The 16,221-nt window shown below is 37.7% G+C and overlaps 1 protein-coding gene and 1 pseudogene across 2 annotated transcripts; both read right to left on the bottom strand.

Moving 5' to 3' along the window:
• Positions 1-1,004: 1,004 nt before the first annotated feature.
• On the bottom strand, positions 1,005-12,005 carry LOC100650106 (glucose dehydrogenase [FAD, quinone]-like). 2 transcript variants are annotated; one of them, XM_048409238.1, is made up of 4 exons: positions 11,790-12,005; positions 10,628-10,831; positions 9,963-10,133; positions 1,005-2,512 (listed from the first exon to the last, which is right to left on the bottom strand). In XM_048409238.1, exons 2-4 carry the CDS (start codon positions 10,800-10,802, stop codon positions 1,020-1,022), a joined length of 1,839 nt encoding a protein of 612 aa, XP_048265195.1. In that variant the 5' UTR covers positions 10,803-10,831; positions 11,790-12,005; the 3' UTR covers positions 1,005-1,019. The 2 variants fall into 2 exon arrangements, with proteins under 2 accessions (XP_048265195.1, XP_003403320.2); XM_003403272.3 differs by lacking the exon at positions 1,005-2,512 and adding an exon at positions 7,622-9,313 and having other exon boundaries at positions 11,790-12,001.
• Positions 12,006-13,732: 1,727 nt separating this feature from the next.
• LOC100649985 lies at positions 13,733-15,221 on the bottom strand (annotated as a pseudogene).
• Positions 15,222-16,221: the final 1,000 nt, after the last annotated feature.

The following is a 16,221-nucleotide window of genomic DNA, read 5'->3' as shown; positions in this document are numbered from 1 at the left end:
AAGGACGTTGTTGCAAACACATATCCTATTTTTCCTCGCTTTCGAGTTACAGTGAATTTGTACATTAACAAACTCTCTCTGCGTAGCTTCTTAAGAAGTGTTCATAATGACCTGCTTGGATTTGAATACAAGAATGGTTTTAGCATTGTCCGTCTTGCTCTCTCCATTTGTCCAGGTATTGTTCATGAGATAACGAATTCTGTTCGCAAATGGGGAGGCGAAATTAATACAACTACTTCTATCATCAGATAAAATTATTTCAACACAGAACTCGCTAAAAGTCGAAAATCAGGTCAGATAAGGGATAGGTTTATATGAGCGTTGTTTATCGTTTTCATACGCAAAAACCAACGCCGACTATCAATGGTTTTTGCAAATATTTCGAAAACTATATTCGAAACTATAGTTTTTTTTCCTTAGGAATTATAGTTTTCGACCGACAGATACATGTATAAGAAAAGTTACTCAAAATGTTAATTTCTCGAATGTCACCAGTCGGCAGCCAACAGTTGCAACTGTATCACTCTCGCTCTGCTTATGTTTATCGCCTCGACGCATTGAACTTATTATAGTATTCTACTGTACTACACTTCCTTTTGGAGAAGCAACTATATCAAAGTCAACGTTCGCACGATACATGACGAAATCAAAGACAAATTATTGTAATAACTATTTTATTGCATAACACATAGTTTATACTATTATACATGTACGAAACATTTTTCTTATCCTAACAAAGTACGTGCGATCATATTACTTTAAACATTATGATATCTAGAGGGCAGATGGAGCATTACGATATATATTCTAAAGAAGTTTTTTCATATAATTATAGTCAAACCTCACTTACGTTAATTTCGTTTGATCGTCCAATTTTATAAAACAAGGCTATATTTTAAACCGTACTTCGCCATACGCGATACATAATGAAAATTTATTTTCAATACAAAACCGTATGTTTTTATTACGTAATGGTATACTACTAGCAGTCGCTTAAAATGAATTTACCAAAGTAGTAATCAATCCGAACCCTGTTTCTTCAACCAATCCTTTTTTACCATGTCGGCACCCTTCTCACCAATCATAATAGTCGGCGCATTGGTATTACCACCCACTTGGTTTGGCATAATCGAGGCGTCTATGACTCGAAGTCCAGCAACTCCGTGAACCCGAAGTCGATGATCTACCACGGCATTCGCGTCCGACTTAGGTCCCATTTTGCAAGAACCCACGGGATGATATATAGTCACGGAAAGAAATCTGGCCATGCACTCCCAGAAAGAATCGCTATACTTGGGAATATGCTTGCAGCCAGGAAATGGTGTCGGATTCATTTTACTTCCATATCGTTTAAACGATTGAGTTTGACTCAATTCGTATACAAACTTAGCTCCTTCAACCAATGTCGCCATGTCTTCTGGCTCCTTGAAATAATTCGGATAAATCAATGGATGATCGAACGGATTCTTGCTTCGAAGCTTGACAACACCTCTGCTTTTTGGTCTTAAAAGCGCGGGAAATGCGCTCCACGAGCCCTTGCCACCAAGATTTCCATATACGGCGTCGTAGAATTCTCTGGTCAGTCCACGATCTTCTCTAAAAATTTCGCTATTTGGTCCCGATGACATAAAATGCAGTTGTATGTCTGGGATGTCATCGGAGGCATTCGCGTATTTGGTATGGATAAAACATGTTCCCTCCACTGTTGCTATGGTAGACAAAGGACTATCTGCGGACATGGCGTATTCTAAGATATAGCTAATATTAGTTATCTTGCTCTCTATGGACGAAATTTCGTCATTCACCAAGAACATAAGTCCTCCGACTCCAACATGATCTTGAAGATTATGACCCACTTTTAAATCCTGAATCACTGGTATATGGTGTTCCAATAAGTGTTCTTTAGGTCCTATTCCTGACAACATCAACAATTGGGGGCTATTGATAGTTCCTCCGGAAACGATCACCTCTTTGTTGGCACGTACGCGCAACGTCTCCCCGTTTCTAACGAACTCCACGCCGTAAGCCTTCTTCGACGACGAATCTATTAAAATTTTGGTAACATGCGCTTCCATGGCGACGTGTAAATTTTTCCGCTTCCTGGCTGGCCGCAAGAAGGCTTTCGCCGTAGAGCAGCGGCTGCCATCTCTGGTGGTGCCTTGAGGAATCATAAAGCCAGTTTGCCGTTCTCCATTAATATCCCTATTCTCGAAACCCAATTCTCGGCCGGCTTGAAGGAACGCAGCGGCCAGGGGAGTGCGCCATCGTGGTTCTTCAACGGTTAAGTACCCGCCGGTTGAATGATACGGTGTTTTAGCGTATTTGGGACTTCGATTGTCTTCGGATTTGAGGAAATAAGGCAGCACATCCTGATACGACCATCCTGGATTGCCTTGTTGTTCCCAGTTGTCGTAGTCTTTTTTGGAACCACGGACGTAAAGCATGGAGTTTATTCCGCTGCTACCTCCAAGCACCTTGCCACGTGGCCAGCGGCAACGACCATTCTCCATCGCTGTGGGTATAATTTACGTTAAAGTACATCAAAAGCGTTGTAAATAATTCATAAACGAATATTGTTGTCGTTTGGTTATGAATTCACGTTTATATATCTTTGGGTTCGGCGATAGATTCATTCTTCGTTTTAGATTTGACATTAGGTATGCCGAAATCTACCTATTGGTTCTAAATGCAAATCAATATAATTCAAGTGGTGTTACTTGAAATTAATAAGCCTGCAAATTCGTAAATTTAAAAAAAAGCAATATTAATTTTGGCAATTGTTGAAGTGGGTCCCACTCCATATAAAACTGCACATCATCTCTTGTGTTTAGCTTTCTTAGTCTTCGAAGCCATTGAGTATTGTTTAACACTAAATCAATTTGAAGGGCCTCTCAGCCTCATAGCCTTACTAAGATCATGCCTTTCACAGATGATGCGGCGGGGTACAGACAAGCCAATTTTTCGTAATTGTATTAATACCCATAGACCCATGGCTTCGAAGCTCTTTCGTAAAGTAACGCTACTATTGTGCGCATCTGGATTAGTATACACATTGTACTTATACTTAATCTTGTTTATATATATTTTCTGTTATACATTCATCCACCCATTTCCTTTCTCTCTCTCTCTCTCTCTCTCTCTCTCTCTATTATGAGATAAAACCTTAATAGCAATAATACCTGTATGTTTTTAGTAATTGTAGAATACAAAATTTCAAATCTGTCATTTTAACTTCTCTGGTATGTTTAGTGACAATTTACGTTGGAAATGAATTGTGATGATTTGCCAATGTTATAGGAAGATTTACTTATTTACACACTTCGTTTATTCTCATTGCTTTAGGTTGCATTTTATAATCCTTTCCAAGCGTTATATAATTTTATCTACGTCCCCTTCTTTTCAACGTAAAAAATAGAACGTTAGACGTTAATGATTAGGGGATGCAGTATTGTTTCTGTAATTAACTACTTACTGTTTTTATTTGTAAGTCAGTATAATTCGACACTTTTTACCTCGACAATAATTTTCATTGGGTTCCGTCCTGTAATCCCAATCGACTTTGGTGAGCTGTAGATTGTCGGCAAGAGAAGGAATATCATAGACAACACTTCCATCTTCACCTACTTCCAGCAGGAGTACGTTCCAATCTTCTATTTCGGACAAGCGACTTGCCACCACGGCTCCTGTCATCGTGTAAAGTTACAGAGCATTTTAAAGAAAACATATCTATGAAATCTTAATCCAGTTTAATGTCCCAGATATCTTTGAGTCGAATGTTCGTAGTCTAATTTCAAATCATCAAGGAAGGGAGATAATTTGTCGAAACTACGAATCGAAATTCACGATAATGCAAAAGTACGTTTACAAAGTAAACGGAAAATATATTTAGACGAAGGAAATTAGATGTTAAAATAACGCACAACATTGCATACAATGTATCCAGTGGATTGACAGTGTCGTCGAAGAAAATTTGGCAAAAGATCGGGATGTGTGAATTGTTAAATTTTTTGCATCTATCCATCATATTAGGAGCAATAACGCGACCTTCTTCGCATGCAAACACATCGGTGCAGTTATCTTTGACACACTTTTATAATTTTTAGGACAGAACTTCACGTGGATAATATGAAAAACCATACCTGCAGAACCACTGCCCACGACTATGAAATCGTAAGCTGGCAATAGCGATTTGGAAGGAACATTCGTCGAAGAGTAAGGAACAATCGAATAGATAGCGTATAGCGACATGCTTATGAGCATCGAAATGATCGATGTAATCGGTTGTGATTTCATCCCTCCGAAAATGATGCGTTGGACATCCATTTTGTACTTATATTTCCGTTATCAATCTATGATATTAAGTAACAGAGAATTATTAATAAACATGTATTATCCTTATTTATCTCTTCAGACACGATCGGTATTTGTTTCTTACATTCTTCAATCTACTACACTCCAATGGTTTGTAGCAAAGTTTGTAGAAACAAATATCTTGTTTGCTAATTATTCTAAGAAGTGTACAATTCATTAATTTCGATGACCTTAATACATATTGCCGAAATTGACGTTTTGTACAACTTTTTCATATACGTGCCACCGGCGCGGTGGTGCTCGATTTTTGTTTCCAAGATAAATATTCGCAAAATAATTTAATGAAATTCACGTTATGATTACTCTTCATCTTGCAGTACACAATTTCATTTTTATACAGCTCAACCTAAACTTAACTCATTAATGAGAAAGCTAATTATTTTTAACACTTCACAAATACAGAAGAGAAATCTATGTGGTATTAGTAAACTTATAGCATAGGTGTGGATATTATGTGGTAAGATGTAAAAGATCAGAAATAATGTAATAGCCAAGTATTAGCGAAAATACTGAAATTTAGAGATCGATTTCATATATGGGTGATTATGTTTACCATACCTAAGAGCGTGCTTCGATGCGACGTGAACAATGGCAACGAACGCTTCTTGGGGATGGCTTAAATACTATATCCTGTATCACTATTGCATCAGGTCAGAATTACATACATATGTGCGTTTCTTATCTAAGGTAAACAAAGATGCGATTAATTTATGTAAACCGTGGATACATTTCAGATCTCGACTGTTGCGAGAAGATTTAGATGGTTTGTCCAAATTGTGGATATTGGATCAGTAAAAAGGTCGTGCCTGATTCTAAAAGATAAATTATTTGTTCACAAGTGCCATATATAATTGAGATAAAGAGGATGATATTCAGTTGTTGTTTCAACAGCGGACATTCGTGTTTTGTCAGCTTTTACAATGCAATAAAAGATTTTGATAATAAGCGAGCAACAGGTTTATCTGCGCATTATTTCATGTTGCTGAAATTCTGGGAAGATGTAACGGTGCAAAATGTTGCAAAAATATTCACGATGTTTACCACGACTGTATGGCAGCTTTTCGCAGCATAAAAAAATAGTTTGCAAAATTCAGACGTGGTGATTTCAAACTGCAAGACCAGTCACACTCTGACCGACTTTCTCTGGTAGACGATGACATTGTGCTCAATTTACTGCAAAGTAATCCCCGAATTTCGACTGCAGGACGCTTCTAAAAAAATAACGCTTGTGGAGGTAAGTACAAATTAATTATCAAATTAATAGGGACATGAATAATTGATATTATTTTAAAAACTGGGAGAATTTTTATTGCTCCATCCAAATACTGTCAGCCAGCTTCACGACGGCCAGATTGTAAAGCCTACCCCAAACTCAAACCCAGCTCTTTGATGATATTGACTTTTAATTCAATTATAGCAGACTTGTCTCATAGTTCCGCATATACAGTTCTGAACGGATCTTTATCCAAGTTCGTCCAACTCTCGATTGTATACATAAACAGAAGTTAAGTGTTAGGTTTCTAGGTCAGGTAATTCTGTCCAGCTTTTAACAACGAATACTAACGCGTACGATTTTACGGGCGTATAATTATAGGCAGAATTCAATGTAGTGGTGTCTGTAGATTTTTGTTAAAGTTGTTCCGGATCATAAAATAACAAGATATTAAAAAATCATCGAAATCCGTGTGGAAGCAATGGCTCTACAGTTTCACCGCTGATACTTGCCAATGCAATATTTCTCAAGACAATACCCCGCGAGACAATATATCGCAAGACGATAGTTTGCAGTAAAATTCCGCACAAGACTCATCACACTCATTTTTGTATGTTGGCACAAATGTAGGCATTACTTTCCTCGCTCAAATCGGATGACATTTCCCCCAAACCGACGCCTTCCTAATAGGTGTTATGAGAGAAGATGGGTAACCTCGAAGCGGCAGCAAGGGGACGCAGCCCGGATTCTCATCGACTTCGCGAGGGCTCAGATCGGGTTACGATGCGTCGATTGGGATACAACTCATATCGGTAATCGGTAAGTGTTACGCCACGAGGCTTAACACAGGCTGTATTTTCTAACCGTCACTCGCGGCCCTACAATGTCTCAGTCAGATCGTCTTATCTGACCGCCGGATCATATACAATGTATCGACGAGCCCATAGCTGTCGCCAAGCAACGAGTTCTCGAAACGTCGAATTTGGTCCGTTACGTTTTTCACGCAAGAACAGACATACGTGATCATAGGCGCGAACGGTGGCGTGACCTAAGTATAGTGGGGGTCGTCTTAAAGATGAGACAAAGAAATCATCAAAAGTCGATCAGTTCCTTGTGACGCGTCGAACATAACACATTGAGCCAAACATTCGCTTATTCTATTAAGTATCATATCGTGCTACGTCCACCAAGAGACTAAGCTCAATTGTAAGAGCCTTGCTCTATATTGTATACATCTATATTATCTGCGTGCGATAAGGTTGTTAATTGTTGATATCTTTTCAATCGTGTAGACTAAGTGTTGGAAATATACATTATTATAATTCTGTGACTCTCAGTGTTATACCGCATCAACCACCCCGATTATCCTAACCGAAATACGGGGATCGAACTATTCGTGGTGTCGATTATTCTAATCGTAACGGGAATTTACGACTCTCGTTGACGCGTATTCTAACGACCGCGTCTCCCCGCGATAGCTCGAAATTTACAGTAAGTGAGAACTAATTTAACAATCCACTAAGTCGTGTCAAAAACATTTTCCCTGAAATCATTTTAAAATACTGTAGTATCGTGAGGAAAAAGCCTGGTTAGAAATCGATCAAAACAATGTCGTCTGTCCTTCCGTTGTTAGCTTACATAGGGAAAAAAACCTATGTGACTAAAATCACCTAGTTCTTGTGGAGCGTTAACAGGACGGAATTTGAGAGGGGAAAAAATAACGCCAACGGAGGAGGACGGTTTGAATCTAAAAAAGTTGTTGTTGATCGAGAAGCGTTGGACGGTTGATCGAGAAGTGAGATGAGTCGAGAGGTCAGAGTTAATCGAGGAGTCGAAGAGTAGAGTTGTTAGCGTTGTCGAGTTGCGAGAGGTGTTAGTATTGTTGAGAGTGGAGTTGTCAGCGTTGTCGAGTTGCGTGAGTTACCAGCGTAGCTGAGAGATTGAGTTGTTGGAGTTGTTTAATTGCGAGAGTGGTCGAATTAGAGTAAGATTGTTACATTTAGTATTATATTAAACAATCATCGTTTTCTGTCTCATTAATATCTGTATAACTAATTTATTGTAAATAAATTACAAATTATAAATAGTATCAGGAAAAATGTATACCTAAATTTCCACGATACTACAATACAGAAGTACCATACCCATCAAATTTTATTTAAAATAATTTCGCTCATGTAATAAATACACGCAATAGTACAAACAGGTGCATAAAATTAATTTACAATAGCAGCTATTGATATACGTCTAATTTCGTCAACCATTTCTCTTTGACCATATCGGAGCCCTTCTCTGCGATCATAATAGTAGGCGCATTGATATTGCCACTGATTAAATTTGGCATAATCGAACTGTCTATAACTCGAAGTCCAGTAACTCCGTAAACTCGAAGCCAAGGATCAACCACCGCTTGTGGATCTGACTTTGGCCCCATCTTGCAAGTACCCACGGGGTGTGCTACAGTTAAGGGGAAAGATCTGATCATGCACTCCCAGTACGGCTCGCTATACAATGGGATGTGCTTGCAGTCAGGAAATGGATTCGGATTCAGTTTGCTCCCAAAACGTCTAAGCGAAGCAGTTTGACTCATCTCGACTATAAATTTAACTCCTTCGATCAATTTGGCCATGTCTTCTGGCTCCTTGAAATAATTCGGATAAATCAATGGGTAATCGAAAGGATTGTTGCTCCGAAGCTCAATAATCCCTCTGCTTTTAGGTCTTAAAAGGGTAGGGTACGCACTCCATCCGTCCTTGTTGTGAACATCTTTCAATACGGCATCATAGAATTCTCTGGTCAATCCAAAACTTTTTCTACTGCTCTCGGTGAAGTCCCCCGTTGTCCAAATATGTATTTGTAAGTCTGGAAAATCGTCGGAGGCATTCGCATATTTGGTATTAATAAAACCTACTACTTCATTAAATCCTAAGGTTGTCAAAGGACCGTCTCCGGATATGACGTATTCTAGTATGTTGCTAATATTATTCAATCTACTCTGTACGAGTGCAATTTCTTCATTCACCAAGAACGTAAGGCCCCCCACACTTATATGGTCTTGAAGATTATGGCCCACTCTTAAATCCTGAATCACTGTTATACCGTGTTTCGATAAGTGTTCTTTAGGTCCTATCCCTGACAACATCAACAACTGGGGGCTATTGATAGTTCCTCCAGAAACGATCACTTCTTTGTTGGCATGTACTCGCACCGTTTCCCCGTCTCTAACGAATTCTACGCCGTAAGCCCTTTTCGTTGACGGATCTATTAAAATTTTGGTAACATGTGCTTTCATAGCGACGTGTAAATTCTTACGCGACATGGCTGGCCGCAAGAAGGCTTTCGCTGTGGAGCAGCGGCTACCATCTCTAATGGTGCCTTGAGGAATCATAAAGCCAGTGTGCCGTTCTCCGTTGATATCTCTATTCTTGTAACCCATTTCTTGGCCGGCTTGAATGAACGCAGCGGCCAGGGGAGTGCGCCATCGTGGTTCTTCGACGGTTAAATACCCGCCGGTCGAGTGATACGGTGTTTTAGCGTATTTGGGACTTCGATTGTCTTCGGATTTGAGGAAGTAAGGCAGCACATCCTGATACGACCATCCTGGATTGCCTTGTTGTTCCCAGATGTCGTAGTCTTTTTTGGCACCACGGATGTAGAGCATGTAGTTTATGCCGCTGCAGCCTCCAAGCACCTTGCCACGTGGCCAGTGGCAACGACGATTCTCCATCGCTGTTGACATAATTTACAAAAGAACTTTGGAAGCATTGCGAGTAATTCGTAATCGAATATTGATTTTAGAAGGTCACTGATTCACTCTTTCATTCATTCTTTGGAATGAACGATAGATTCATTTTTCGATTTATGTTAACACAAGAACTGTGCAAATATATTTGACTGTTCTATATATAAATCAGTATATATTCTATATACAAATAAGTAAGTTCTATATAAAATACAGTAAGTTCTATATACAAATCAAATGTCATTATTTAAAATAAATAGATCTATATAATTATATGTCAATCTAAACTTTGTTCAGCATTAATTGCGCCTAAAATATCTGTTTATTGTATTCGAAAGATAATTCTGGTCCGATATTTTCACGTCTTTTTAGTGCTAGTATTCATTACAATTGCAAGATTATGATGCACGCAGAATTTGCTTTACTTATTTACTCGCTTCATTTATTCGCATTGCCACAGGTAGAACTTTATATTCCCTTCTAAGCATGATAATATTTTATCTATCTTTTCTCAAATTCCTTCTTTTTCAATGGAAAAAATAAAGCGTTGAACGTGAATGATTAGAGTGTCTGGTATTATTATTGTAATTAAGCACCGATCATTATTATAATTATTTATTATTCAATACTATTTACCGAGACAGTAATTTTCGTTCGGTTCCGTCGTGTAATTCCAATCGATTTCGGATCCTTGCAAAGTGGGGGCAAGAGTAGGAACATCATATATAGCACTTCCATCGGCTCCTGCTTCCAACAGGAGTACGTCCCAATCTTCTATCTCGGACAAGCGATTCGCCATAACGTTTCCTGCAATGGTGTAAATTCATTGAGTATCTAAATAAAACATGCCTAAGAAAATATTTCCTTAGATGTTGTAAATATTTTCAAATCAGAAATTTGTAGTTTTACATCAACACATCGAGATTGGGAGTAAAATTGTCGAAATTAGAAATAATGCTTCGCGATAAATTCACAATGTTTTCACAATGATCCCATTTTTCTTCATTAATGTATATAAAATTTTGTAAAAAATTTTGTAAAATTGTAGATCAAATTTCTTCATTAATGTATATAAATAGCGCGTATGATCACTAATGTCTATGATAGATAGATAGATAGATCGGAAAATGAAATTTGGAAAAAATCGATATATGGGAAGTACGTAACGTTTTTGGTGTTGCGCGATTATACAAGTAACAATGCCTTCTTCTTTGCACGCACATACGCAGCTGCGGCTGTTTTAGGTATACTTTTATAAGATTTTTAACGAAACTTTGTTTCGGCATCGTGATAAGACATACCTGCTGAACCACCGCCTACGATTATGAAATCGTAGGTCGGCAGTAATGATTTGGTAGGAACATTGGACGAAGAGTATGGAAAAATCGAATAGATGACATACAGCGACATGCCTAAGAGTGTCGGTAGCACCGAATGCGATTTCATCCCTTTGAGAATGATACGTTTGACACCCATTTTATTCTCCTCCGATATCCTTTATCAATCTGTAACATTAAGGATTGATACCTTACCAAACATCTTATTCGCAATATAAGACGTAGTGACAGAGAATTATTACTGAGTGCATATCACCATCATTTGTTCTTTCGGGCCGTAAGGGGCTTTGGTTCTTTCATTCTTAAAGCTACTTTTCTCGACTAGGATCTAGCGAAACTAATATTTTTCTTTTTTTTTAATGAGTATATCGCAATGATTTTGCCAGTGAAACATGTTTTCAAGGTTAACATCCTGAACAACGTTTTTCTATACCTGCAACCGCTGCGATGTTGCACAGCCTTCACGAAATTCGCAAAATATTTCATTTAAATCTATGTGACGATATCTCATCGTCTTGAAGTAGGCTTAAATGGAGCAACTGAAACTTAACTGTCTGATGAAAGAGCCACTACTTTCGATATCGTGCAATTAAAATAGAAAGAGCGACGGTTTGTAGATTGTGCTATTCTAATAAAAGGTGTCATGAAATAATCTTTGATGATTAGATCGCTATATCGACTGTTGTACTTTATTTGATTCTCAATGCGTCAAAAATGTTATAAATATAGTTCTAGTCACAAGAAAATCGTTCTGTAACCAAAAAATTACAAAATTGTTAAACAACACACATGGTATTAAACATAAATTGCTTTGTCCCTTGCAAGCCAAGGCTGAGCGGCGATTATAAATATGAGAGAAAGTTGTTCAAAATGATGAGTTTGACGAAGTATTTCGATGTCATCGAATTCTTTTAAGTTTTTCCGTCTCTGAATAATCACATTTTTTTTTATACAGATGACAAAAAAATAAGAAGTTAATTGAAGTTATGGTGACACATGGCTGAGAAAGGAATAAAACGACAATAAATTTACAGTATAGATGTTGATATTATTTGTTAAAAAACAGATCAGAGTTAATGAGATGGCAAAATATTAGCGAATATACAGAAATTTATGCAATACATACGTGGATTGAACACTAAACCTAAGAGAGTGATCCGGTGACGCGTAATCCAAGACGAGGAATGCTTCTGCTTAGCGATCGCTTAAGTACTGAATTCTGAGCTATTATAGCGCCACATGAAAAACGGCATAATTACGTAATCGACACATCAGAAATTTTTCTCAAGGTTTGAACAACAACATAATTTTGTAGAAATATCTCTTTATACGATTATTTCGTTGCACCAACAGTACAATTTTCAATAGTCTGCTTAGCAAAAACACTTCTAGTCATATATGGATACAGGAATAAAAATAGAAAACATGTGAATGCGATTAGTAATCAAACCATTTTACCATTTCTCTTCAATTCGCAGTAGGTGGCGGTGTTTTGACATAGTTCACAACAAGTCATTTAGCATAAACCATTGACAAGAGAGATAGCGAATCTTGATAACGCAGAGATAAAATGTATATGAATTAGATAAAGACTGAGCTAACGTAATATGAAACCGGTACTAATGACCTGAAATAATTTTCAATGAATCTGTTTTTAAGTTGAGCACAAAAGTATATTTCGCATATATACATAATAATAAATTGCAGTAATTAAATCCAGAATACAGGGGATGAGAGCTTGGTTTCGGTGACTCACTATACCCATCCGCTGGATACGGTACCCATACCCATACCCATACCCGGATACGGTAACCAATACTATCGCATAAACTGTTACGGAAGCACAGTTATAATTCAGATAAACTGTAATGTTATCAATAACTATTTGCGAATGTTTCAGGAATTATGAAGTCGTAAAATAGTAAGAAGCAAGGTTAGTCAATTACTTATATCTTCATTATCCGTATACTCGTGTGCTTATTCCGCAAAACAAGCGATTACATTAGCTTCATTAGGAAGGAAAGTTGTTTTATGTACAATTATAGAAACTGCAGAATGAGCAGAAAATTCACAGACTAGGATTTTACTGAATAAGTAGTTTACATTTCTTTTTCTGTCCCTTTAAGAGAAGGGAATACACGAACGCTTTCAGAGCGTTTGTACACTACGAAGACAGGGTTTTCTTTCTATGATCATGTAGACGCTCAGGGCGCCTAGTGCCTGGATAGCAATTGTTTTTCCTGGTTATAGTAAAGGATGTTGTATGTATGATAGGGGCCCAATGTTGAATTCTGATATCTCCTAATGTTACCCAAAGATTCACAAGAAGAGGACATCTACAGATATAAAAGACGACAATCAACATATGACTGGACGCTCAGAGGTTAGAACTGTATCAAAACTAAATAGCTAAAGGTTGGTTTTGAATGTTATTCGAAAGGGAGAAAGAGAGACTTTATTAAGAAAATACTCCAGTCAGATCAGATTGCAAGCTCCAAAGAACACTTAGCAGTAAAATTAACCTCAAATTGTCAGATTGGTCACCGAAGTGGTTGTTGGATTGCTTCTCGGCAGAAATACCATCACAGCTAAATAAAGGATATTCATTTAGATTTGCTACATTTCGAAACATCCACATTGATAACATCGAAAGAGAGGCGGATGAAATATAATCGAACGATCAAACGAAGCTACCATAAGTGAAGTTCAATCGCAATTGCATGAAACAGCAATTAATTTCTTCTTGTTCGAAGAAATTATAATCTCAAGCTGAAAATTATTAGAATAATCGACGCAGTATGAATAGACCAACCGATTGGCTGTTTTTTTGTATTGTAAACGTGGCGATACATAGCGAGCTACTTTAATAATCTATTCGAACGAGGCTTCTTCATATGATTGCGATCGAGTATCACACTACACAGGGTCGCTTGATCGTTCAATTTTACACAATATGACCATTTTCTGACTTGTAGTTCGCTGATTCATAAGAAAATTTTTTTTCAATTAGAAACAATAACTTTCTATTATCTAATAATATTACAGAAGTACCTTCTACCGTAAATCAATTTACAACTGTTCACCTGCATCCCGTTCCTTCAACCACTTCTGTTTTACCATATCTGAACCCTTCTCTGCGATCATAATAGTAGGCGCATTGATATTGCCACTGATTAAATTTAGCATAATCGAACTATCTATGACTCGAAGTCCAGTAACTCCGTAAACTCGAAGCCAAGGATCTACCACAGCTTTTGAATCCGACTTAGGCCCCATCTTGCAAGTACCCACAGGATGAAATATAGTCGCGGGATAAAATCTGATCATGCATTCCCAGTAAGGATCGCTATACATAGGAACATGCTTGCAACCTGGGAATAGTTTCGGATTCATTATGTTCCCGTAACGTTTGAAAGAAGCAGTTTTACTCATCTCAAGCACAAACTTAACTCCTTCGATCAATGTTGCCATGTCTTCTGGCTGCTTGAAATAATTCGGATAAATCAATGGATAATCGAAAGGATTGTTGCTTCGAAGCTTGATAACACCTCTGCTTTTCGGTCTTAAAAACGTAGGATACACGCTCCACACGTCCTTATCCTGAAGCTCTCCATACACGGCGTAATAGAATTCTCTGGTCAATCCACGAGTCTCTCTAATGATGTCGTTGTTCTGTCCCGATGAATAATAAAGCAGTTGTATGTCTGGGAAGTCGTCGGAGGCATTCGCATATTTGGTATCGATAAAAGCTACTCCTTCGACATTTCCTAAAGTAGTCCAAGGACCCTCTCCGAATATGACGTATTCTAGTATGTTGCTAATATTATTCAACCTACTCTGTACGAGTGCAATTTCTTCATTCACCAAGAACGTAAGGCCCCCCACACTTATATGGTCTTGAAGATTATGGCCTACTCTTAAATCCTGAATTACTGGTATATCGTGTTCCTTTAAATGTTCTTTAGGTCCTATTCCCGACAACATCAACAACTGGGGGCTATTGATAGTTCCTCCAGAAACGATCACCTTGTTAGCACGAACGTGTAATGTCTTTCCATCTGTAACGAATTCTACACGATAAGCCTTCTTCGACGATGGTTCTATTAAAATTTTAGTAACATGCGCATTCATAGCGACTTGTAAATTCTTATGTGACCTGGCTGGCTGCAGGAAGGCCTTTGCCGGCTTCCATGTCTGACGGTAGCCTGAGGGTTCATGAACCCAGTGTGTCGTTCTCCGTTAATATCTCTATTTTCGTAACCCATTTCTTGGCCTGCTTGAATGAATGCAGCGGCCAGGGGAGTGTGAAATGGAGGTTTCTCGACGGTAAGGTAGCCCCCGGACTAGTGATACGGTGTGTTTGTGTGGAAGCGATTTCGATTGTCTTCGGATTTTAAAAAATAAGGCAGCACATTCTCCTAGGACCATCCTGGATTGCCTTGTTGTTTCCAGATGTCGTAGTCTTTTTTGGCACCACGGACGTATAGCATAGTGTTTACCATGCTGGTGCCTCCGAGCACTTTACCACGTGGCCAGAGGCAACGACCGTCTTCCATCGCTATGGGTATAATTTACCGTAAAGTACACCGAACGCATTTCGAATAATTTGTATATTGAACTAGGTTGGTTATTTATTCTCATTTATATCTGTTTGGATTCGGCAATACATTTTTCGATTTATCTTAAGAAGGAATCGCCTAATGTTTCTAAATGTTGTATATGTATGAAACAGTGTAATCCACGCGATATTACTAAAGTAAATAAATCTACACAATTATATTCCATCAAAATGGAAATTATGTTATTTTTGGCCAAAATATTTCTATGTTTCTAGTAACTGTAAAAAGGAGAATCTCTTATTCATCCTTTTAGTTATTTTGTCATCTTTAGGTAGTTTTAGCGTAGAATTTATTAGAATTGAAAGACGGTGATGTACCAATGTTTTGGAATGCTTTACTTATTTATTCGCGTTGTCATAGATTGCATTTTATAATTCCTTCCAAGCGTAACATGATTTTATCTTTCCTTTCTTTAATTTACTTTCTACGTCGTTAAAAATAAAACGTTTGACTTGGACGCTTAAAGGGTGATTGCAGTGTTTCTTTTGTAATTATTTAATTAATTAATTATTTTGTAATTATTTAACTTATAATTATTATAGTTAGGTATTATTCGGTATTATTTACCTCGACAGAAATTTTCACTAGGTTCTATCTTGTATTTCCAATCGATTTCGGAGAGCTGCACACTGTCGGCTAAAGAAGGAATATCATATATAGCACTTCCGTCGCCACCTGCTTCCAGGAGGAGTATGTCCCAATCTTCTATTTCGGACAAGCGATTCGCTATAACGGCTCCTGTAATCGTGTAAATTGACAGAGCATTATAAATTGAGCATACTCGAAATAATTGAATCTAATTAGAGATTACAAATATTTGTAAATTAAAAAATTATGTAATTTCGTTCAAAACACAGAGAAAGAGACAATTTGTCCAAATTATGAAATGAAATTGGCGATAAATTTAAAATAGTTTACAAAACAAACCTAAAATACGTT

Source organism: Bombus terrestris, chromosome 10, assembly GCF_910591885.1.
Source record: "Bombus terrestris chromosome 10, iyBomTerr1.2, whole genome shotgun sequence".
NCBI lineage: Eukaryota > Metazoa > Arthropoda > Insecta > Hymenoptera > Apidae > Bombus > Bombus terrestris.
Note: the sequence above shows the minus strand (reverse complement) of the source record. Positions and strands in the feature narration are given on the sequence as shown.

What these genes read in the sequence shown, in the direction of transcription:
- LOC100650106 (XM_003403272.3), bottom strand. Translation starts at nt 10,802, where the DNA reads ATGGGTGTCAAACGTATCATTCTCAAAGGGATGAAATCGCATTCGGTG. An exon ending in CGTAGGCGGTGGTTCAGCAG is followed by an intron (nt 10,134 to 10,627) that starts GTATGTCTTATC and finishes ACACCATTGCAG; the next exon opens with GAAACGTTATGGCGAATCGC. An exon ending in GAACGAAAATTACTGTCTCG is followed by an intron (nt 9,314 to 9,962) that starts GTAAATAGTATT and finishes TTATGTCAACAG; the next exon opens with CGATGGAGAATCGTCGTTGC.